Genomic DNA, 8,589 nt, shown 5'->3' with positions numbered 1-8,589 from the left:
TCCAACTCCTGAGCTTAAGTGAGTCTCCTGCCTCAGTCTCCCAAGTAGCTGGGACCACAGGCACCTGCCACAACGCCCAGCTATTTTTTGGTTGCAGCTGTCATTGTTTGGCGGCCCTGGGCTGGATTCGAACCCACCACCTTGGGTGTACGTGGCTGGTGCCTTAGCCACTTGAGCCACAGGCGCCGAGCTGGCAGCCGTCATTGTTATTCAGCAGGCCCAGGCTGGATTCGAACCTGCCAGCTCAGGTTGTGGCTGGCACCTTAGCTGCTTGAGCAACAGGCGCCGAGCCTACCTGACTATTTTTAGAGACAGGGTCTCACACTTGCTCAGGCTAGTCTCGAACCTGTGAGCTCAGGCAATCCACCCACCTTGGCCTCCCAGAGTGTTAGGATTATAGGCATGAACCACCATGCCCAGCTGACAGTTGATTTTTAAGCGAAGCAAAGAATAGTCTTATAAGTACTGAAAGTTTCACAAGACTGCTTCTGATACCTGTGAAAAATTCAATCTATTAAATTAATTGGCATGTAGTAACAAGTCTGGGAAGAAAGAGGATGCCCTTTTCCTAATTTCTAGGCACATAGGTTTATATTCTGATCAGAATTAATGGTCCATGCTGCCTCCGGTACCAAAGACATACTATACAATGATATAGCTGTCCTTGATCTCAACATTCATGATTCTTAGAAACTTTCCATTTTTATTAATCAATCTTTTATTAATTAGATATATCCTTATCGAGTAATTCATCCATAGCTTTTAAAAACTATGCTTTCAGCTTACAGTATTTGTTAATGTTATAACTCATAAATTTATTGCCCATTACCTACACAGTAATAGTCCTCTTACTTGTTATGTATGTACACGATACCACAGGACAGAGGAAAGGAGAGCATAGGAGTGAGCCAGGGATGCATGACAGGGGGATCTGTCCCCTGAGGCTAGAGCTCCTACCAGGTGACACTAGTCTCCAGAGGGCAGCACAGCCTAAAAAGGCAGATGTGTTTGTGGCAGCACATCTGACAGCTGGAGTGGGTTAGTGTGCCTTGGTGGGCTCCCTGTGTCCATCCCTATTCACATTCTGAGTACATTGAGGTCTGTGTCTATACTCCTTTAGTCATTCAGTGGGCATGTAATAAGCTTGCATTATGCATGGTTTAGTCTCTATACCAGGTGCTGGGGAAATGAATTTTCTTTTAGCGACAGAGTCTCATTCTATTTTCCTAGGCTAGAGTTTGGTGGTGTCATCACTCACAGCAATCTCAAACTCTAGGGCTCAAGAGATCCTCTTGCCTCAGACTCCTGAGTATCTGGGACTATAGTTGTGAACCACCATTCATGGCTAGTTTTCCTATTTTTAGTAAAGATGGTGTCTGGCTCTTGCTCAGGCTAGTCTTAAACTTGCAAGCTCAAGTGATCCTCCCAACTCAGTCTCCCAGATAGCTAGGATTATAAGGGTGAGCCACAGTGCCCAGCCGGAAATGATAATACTGAGAGAGTATCGCCAGTGAGTACACAGTCTAGTGGGGGGAGAGGGACATGTAAATACGAAGCTCCTCCCAATAAAGGAGCGTCCTATATGTAACCTTATCAATTCAGTCTCTTCATCTTAGATATTAGTATTTCTTAGTGTGTTTTTTAAAAGAAATTCAATCTTGAATTAATCTTCACCTTGCCCAACAAGCCCCCAAAAGCTATATCACAATTCCTTTGTTTAAGTTAGTAGTGTTAGCTTAATATAAGGAGGTGCTGTGGCTCATACTTATAATCCTAGTACAAGAGAGGACGAGAGCTAAGGAGTTTGAGACCAGCTTGTGTAAGAAAAAGATTCCGTCTCTACTAAAACTAGAAAAATTAGCTGGGCATGACTCTGTAGTCCCCACTACTTGGGAGACTGAGGCAAGAGGATCACTTGAATCCAGGAGTTTGAAGTTGCAGTGAACTACCATGACACCACTGCAGTCTACCCAGGGCGACAGGGTGAGACTCTGTCCCATTAAAAAAAAAACAAAAACAACTTGAATCTTCCCCTTCTCCCCCTTTAAAAAAAAATTAAAGAGTATAATAAATTATAGTAATATAATTATATTATGTTCATTAAAGCAAATGACATGCTCTCTTGATCTAGGAAAGGGGCTTGGAGAACCACATAAAGTCCTATCTGTGCAGCTGGTTTGAGGATGTCGTATGCCCAATCCAAAGGGTTGTTCTTCTCTTTCAGGAGAAGCTTACTTTTCTGCTACATGCTGTAAGTATTCCCCAAACAAGAGCATTTCCTTAATTGAGAATTCTTTTGGCAGAGTTTGATTGTTCTATAGACATACTCATTTTATCTGAACATTACTTTCCCCCAGCCCCCAATAGTCACTCAAACTATCCTTGCTATCGAGATGGACCACACTTTATTTTCTCAGACCTAGAAATTTATTTTACTAAGATAGAATTGAATTGCAAATGACAGCTGAGTCTTCCTAATAAGATAAAGCATTTTGGATGACACCTGTGGCTCAAGGATTAGGGCACCAGACTTATATACTGGCGGTGGTGGGTTCAAGCCCAGCCTCAGCCAAAAAACTGCAAAAAAAAAAAAAAATAATAAGATAAAACATTTTAAAATAATTACTTTTCAAGGCCAGGCATGGTGACTCACGCCTGTAATCCTAGCTTTCTGGGAGGCCAACGCAGGTGGATGGCCTGAGCTCATGAGTTTGAGACCAGCCTTACCCAGAAGGAGACCCCGTCTCTAAAAATAGCTGAGTGTTGTGGTGGGTGCCTATAGTCACAGCTACTTGGGAGGCTGAGGCAAGAGAATCTCTTGAGCCCAAGAGTTTGAGGTTGCTGTGAGCTAATATGCCACAGCACTCTACTGAGGGCAACAAAGTAAGGCTCTTTTTTTTTGAGACAGAGTCTCAAGCTATCACCCTGGGTAGAATGCTGTGGCATCCTAGCTCACAGCAACCTCCAACTCTTGGGCTCAAGCGAGTCTCCTCCTTCAGCCTCCCAAGTAGCTGGGACCACAGGTGCCCGCCACAATGCCCGCCTGTTTTTTGGTTGCAGCCATCATTGTTATTTGGCGGGCCTGGGCTGGATTCAAACCCACCACCTTAGGTGTATGTGGCTGGCGCCTTAGCCACTTGAGCCACAGGCGCCGAGCCAAAAATTACTTTTCAAGTTAATCTGGGAGAGGTATAATTTCCAAAACAATTTGAAAAGGAAAACAAAAATCCAACCTGGGCACAGTGGCTCACATCTGTAATCCTAGCACTCTGGGAGGCCCAGGTGGGCAGATTGCTTGAGCTCAGGAGTTCAAGAACAGCCTGAGGAAAAGAGAGACCTTATCTTTACTGAAAAAAAAAACCCAGAAAAACTAACTGGGTCTCTTGGTGGGCACCTACAGTCCCAGCTACTTGGGAGGCTAAGGCAAGATAATTGCACAAGCCCAAGAGTTAGAGGTTGGTGTGAGCCATGGCACTTTACTCAAAGGTGACAGTGAGACTCTGTCTCAAATGGAAAAAAAAAATCCAAAGCAATTTTAACTGTACAAAGATTTTAGTGAACAGCAGCTGAACAAGGTTCTAGAGAGAGAGCTCATGGGCAGTGTCCATCAATTGTTGTCTGTTGTGGTTACTGTAGAGGCAACATTTAGTCATGAGTTGCTCAATAAGGAAAACTGCAGTACATGTATTAATCAATCTTTATTTTTCTCTCCTAGGCCTTGAGTTATACTCCTGTTGAGGTTAAAGAATCAGATGAAAAAACAAAGAGGGACATCAACAGGTAAAGACCATGGTTTTTGCAAAGAGAGAAGCTTTTCCACAACAAGCCTGACATTTAGGTTTTAACCACCCCTCTGAATCCCCTGGGGCAAAATGAATTTGTTTTCTCCCTCCTACCTTTTTTAATTTTTTTATTTATTTTATTTATTTATTTATTTATTTATTTTTGAGACAGAGCCTCAAGCTATCCCCCTGGGTAGAGTGCTGTGGCATCACGCTCACAGCAACCTCCAACTCTTGGGCTCAAGGGAATCTCCTGCCTCAGCCTCCCAAGTAGCTGGGACTACAGGCGCCCGCCACAACGCCTGGCCATTTTTTGGTTGCAGCCATCATTGTTGTTTGGCGGGTCCGGGCTGGGGATTCGAACCCGCCACCTTAGGTGTATGTGGCTGGCACCTTAGCTGCTTGAGCCACAGGCGCCGAGCCTCCCTCCTATCTTGTAATATTGTTTGTGGAAAAGGACTTGTATGTGTGGCAGGTTTCTGAGTGTGGCCAGTCTTCAAGGACTCATTCACGAAGGCACCATGACATCTTTGTGCATGGCCATGACGGAGGAGCAGCATAGATCTGTGGTCATCGATTGCAGTAGATCCCAGCCTCAGTTTTACAATGCAGGTGAGTCTTCCTGGGTCTCTTGTAAGCCTCCATCTTTTCTGAAAACCAGTCGCACAGATTTAATCTTTCTACCTTGTGCAGTTTTACAACAGTTATCTCAAACTTGCCAAAAAACAATAGTAATTCTAGAAACATGGAAATCACATCATGCCTAACAATTCTATTCCTCGGTATATAAAGAAACTCTTGCATGGGTACACAAGGACACAAATTTTTAAAAGTCCATGAAGGTATTATTTGAAAAAAACAAGGAATTGGAAGCAACTTAATGCTTATCAACAGAGAAATTGATAAGCTGCTATATTCATGCAATGGAATAATGCAACGTAGTGAAAATGAATGAATTAGAGGCATGTGTCAATACAGCTTTCAGTTATACTATTTTAGGAAATAGCCATTAAAGAAAAATACACAAAGTTTTAACATATGTGGCTCAGCTCCCATAGCACAATGGTTATGGCATCAGCCACATACACCAAGGGTGGCAGGTTCAAACTCGACCCAGGCCAGCTAAACAACTGCAACAAAAAAATAGCCAGGCATTAAAAAAAAAAAAAATAGCCAGTCGTGGCAGCTAGCTATAGTCCCAGCTACTTGGGAAGCTTTAGCAAAACTGAGACCCTGTCTCTACTAAAAAAATTAAAAATAAAAAAAAATATGGCTGGATGTGGTGGCTCACGCCTATAATCCTAGCTTTCTGGGAGGCCAGGACAAGAGGATAGCTTGAGCTGAGGCATTCCAGACCAGCCTGAGCAAGAGCAAATACCCCATCTCTATTAAAATTAGAGGAAATGAGCTGGGTGTTGTGGCTAGTTCCTTTAGTCCAAGCTAGTTGGGGGGTTGAGGCAGGAGGGCTGCTTGAACCCAGGAGTGTGATGTTGCTATGAGCTAGGCTGATGCTATAGTCCTCCAGACTAGGTGACAGAGTGGGACTCCATCTCAAAAGAATAAACAACCCGAAAGTGAGAACTATGTAACCTAAAAATTGTACCCTCATATTAATTTGAAAAAAAAACAATAAACAAAAAAATAAAAATAATGAAACGTGGGAATGATAATCATTTCTGAGGGGAAAGAACAGGGGTGTGCTTAGGGAAGGGCACAAAGGGGCTTCAACCATTTTGACATTTCTTAGGGATGTAGTCAGCACACAATTTTTTTTAAGACAGAGTATCACTGTATCACCCTGGGTAGAGTGCTATGGCATCACAGCTCACAGCAACCTTCAACTTTTAGGCTTAAGTGATGTTCTTGTCTCAGTCTCTTAAGTATCTGGGACTACAGGCACCCACTACAATGCCTGGCTATTTTTTGGTTGTAGTTGTCATTGTTGTTTGGCAGGCCCAGGCTGGATTTGAACCCTCCAGCTCCAGTGGATGTGGCTGGCGCCCTAGCTGCTAAGCTACAGCCACCAAGCACACAATTTTTTTAAACCATTATAGAAGTCTTATATACGGCATTATACATGTTTTTTCATTAAGAAATAAATGTTGGCTTGGCGCCTATGGCTCAAGTGGCTAAGGCGCCAGCCACATACACCTAAGGTGGTGGGTTCAAATTCAGCTCTGCATCTGTAGCATAGTGGTTGTGGCACCAGCCACATGCACCAAGGGTGGTGGGTTCAAACCTGGCCCGAGCCAGCTAAACAACAACTGCAACAAAAAATAACCGAGTGTTGTGTCAGCCGCCAATAGTCCCAGCTACTTGGGAAGCTGAGGCAAGAGGATCGCTTACGCCCAAGAGTTTGAGGTTGCTGTGAGCTGTGACGCCACGACACTGTACTGAGGGTGACATAGTGAAACTCTATCTCAGAACAAAACAAACCACCAAAAAAACAAAAAGAAAGAAATGTCTTGGCACAATGTAGTCCCAGCTACTGGGGAAGCTATAGGAAGAGGGTCACTTGAGCTCAGGAATTTGAGGGTTTAGTGAGCCATGATCACACCCCTGTTTAGTGCTGCACATTAGCCAGTGCAACATAGTGAGGTTCTGTCTCTAAAAATGAAAAAAATAATAATAATAATAAAAATTTTTTAAAAGTATTTTTTTTTTTGAGATGAGTCTTTCATTCTTACTTTTATTTATTTTATGTTTTTGAGACTCAGTCTTACTTTGTTGCCCTTGGTAGAGTTCCAGTGAATCATAGTTCATAGCAACCTCCAACTCTTGGGATCAAGTGATCCTTCTGCTTCAGCCTCCCAAGTAGCTTGGGACTACAGGGACCCGCCGTGATGCTTCGTTAGCTTTTCTATTTTTGGTAGAGATAGAGTCTAACTCTTGTTCAGGCTGGTCCTAAACTCCTGAGCTCAAGCAATCCACCCACCTGGGCCTTCCAGAGTGATAGGATTACAGTCATGAGTCACTGCGCCCAGTTAAAAATAAAAAAATTTTTAAAAATGTCTTGTGCTTTGCAGGATTTTGTTTTTATTGTTTCATTTTCTCTGAAATATTTTGTAGGAAGCAATCGATTTTGTGAGGATTGGATGCAGGCTTTTTTAAATGGTGCAGAAGGGGGCAACCCTTTTCTTTTCCGACAAGTACTGGAGAACTTTAAACTAAAGGTAATTAGTTGGCTGTATGCCAGGTGTCACATAAAATTTTTGTCTGAAATTTAATTTAATTAGCCAGAAACAGTAACAAATCTGCTTTACAGCTATAATGTCTATTAATTAGGACATTCTCAAAATCATCAGATGACACTTAGACTTTATTTTTCAATAGCTTCTGCATATGTATCATTGCCAGTAAATTGGGTTGAATGCTTGCTTAAATTTAAGGGACATCAGTCATATAATTTGTGACGTATCTTAGTTGCAAAGCACAGAAATGTGGTTCAGTGCCTATGAGTTCCAAACTCTGATGGGTGTGAATGTTGCTACTTATTTAGAAGATTTTAGAACTATTTATACTTTGTAGAAGAGATTTTGTTCTACCAAACCATATTGGCAATAGAAATATGGAAATATTTAAAATAAAAAGCAAATATCTCAGCAACATATGTTGAGTTCTCAGCTAAATAGGAGGTTTTTTTTTTTTTTTGAGAAGAAAAGGGAAGTTTATTAATGTGCTAGCAACTGAGGAGAGTAGAAGAGTCCTGTCTCCAAAATACCAGTGTCCTGGAGATAATTTTCAAGCTTCATTATTTTCGCACTAAACACATATTTAATGAGGAAATCTTTTTCTAGGCCATACAAGACACAAACAATTTGAAGAGATTTATCCGGCAGGCAGAAATGAATCATTACGCTTTGTTTAAATGTTACATGTTCCTTAAGAACTGTGGTAGTGGAGATATCCTTTTGAAGATTGTTAAAGTGGAACACGAAGAAATGCCGGAAGCCAAAAATGTGGTAGCTGTCCTTGAAGAATTCATGAAAGAAGCTCTTACCCAAAGTTTCTGATCATATAATAATTGTATCATGAAGTTAAACATTCAGGCCTTAGTGTTTGAAATTGCAGTTGTTGTGAATGTTCATAGGATTGCCATTTAAGATTATTTGAAATTCATTCCACATTCTTTTTTTCTTTGGTACTTTTAAAATTTAACTTAAAAGTCTGAGGAATGTCTTCACCAAGTCCTCGATAAATGTATGTGTTAGAGTTGTGGAAATTTAATATATCACTGGTCCCATAAATTCTAGACTTCAGGAAGTTGTTGCTTAAAACACTTCAGAGGTGATTTTGTTCATGGCTTATCTCAGGAGTTTTCTGCAGTATTTAGCAACTTTTACTCTCAGAAAAATCATAATACTTCTTTCTCAATAGATTGTAGTGTCTTTTAAAAAATGTAATCCTAGGCCGGGCGCAGTGGCTCACAACTGTAATCCTAGCCTCTGGGAGGTCGAGGCCAGAGGATTGCTTGAGTCCAGGAGTATGAGACCAGCCTGAGCAAAAGTGAGACACCTGTGTACAAAAAATAGGAAAATAAATTATCTGGGCTTAGTAACATATACCTGTAGTCCCAGCTGTTTGGGAGGCTGAGGCAAGGGAATCTCTAGAGCCTAGGAGTTTAAAGTTGCAGTGAGCTGTGATGATGCCATTGCATTATAGCCCAGGTGACAGAGCAGGTCTCTTTCTCAAAAAACAAACAAACAAACAAACAAACCCCCCCCCCCGTAATCCTAGTCTTAGGACAGATTAGCACCACTACATCATTTCAAAGATCTATGCATCCTGTGGGTGCTTGATACATTTT

At 41.8% G+C, this 8,589-nt stretch overlaps 1 protein-coding gene across 1 annotated transcript in view; it reads left to right on the top strand.

The window, feature by feature from the left end:
- CUNH17orf75 (chromosome unknown C17orf75 homolog) overlaps positions 1-7,965 on the top strand; it is a 16,879-nt gene extending 8,914 nt beyond the window's left edge. The window contains exons 6-10 of the mRNA XM_003797186.3: positions 2,132-2,251; positions 3,716-3,780; positions 4,258-4,394; positions 6,852-6,955; positions 7,580-7,965. Of these exons, the coding sequence (XP_003797234.1) occupies positions 2,132-2,251; positions 3,716-3,780; positions 4,258-4,394; positions 6,852-6,955; positions 7,580-7,795 (642 nt within the window). The 3' untranslated portion in view covers positions 7,796-7,965. The remainder of the gene's footprint in view (positions 1-2,131; positions 2,252-3,715; positions 3,781-4,257; positions 4,395-6,851; positions 6,956-7,579) is intronic.
- Positions 7,966-8,589: the final 624 nt, after the last annotated feature.

The sequence above is a fragment of the Otolemur garnettii genome, unplaced genomic scaffold (genome assembly GCF_000181295.1).
Source record: "Otolemur garnettii isolate 467f Iridium unplaced genomic scaffold, OtoGar3 scaffold00112, whole genome shotgun sequence".
Classification (NCBI taxonomy): domain Eukaryota; kingdom Metazoa; phylum Chordata; class Mammalia; order Primates; family Galagidae; genus Otolemur; species Otolemur garnettii.
This window is presented reverse-complemented; position numbering and strand designations above follow the sequence as displayed.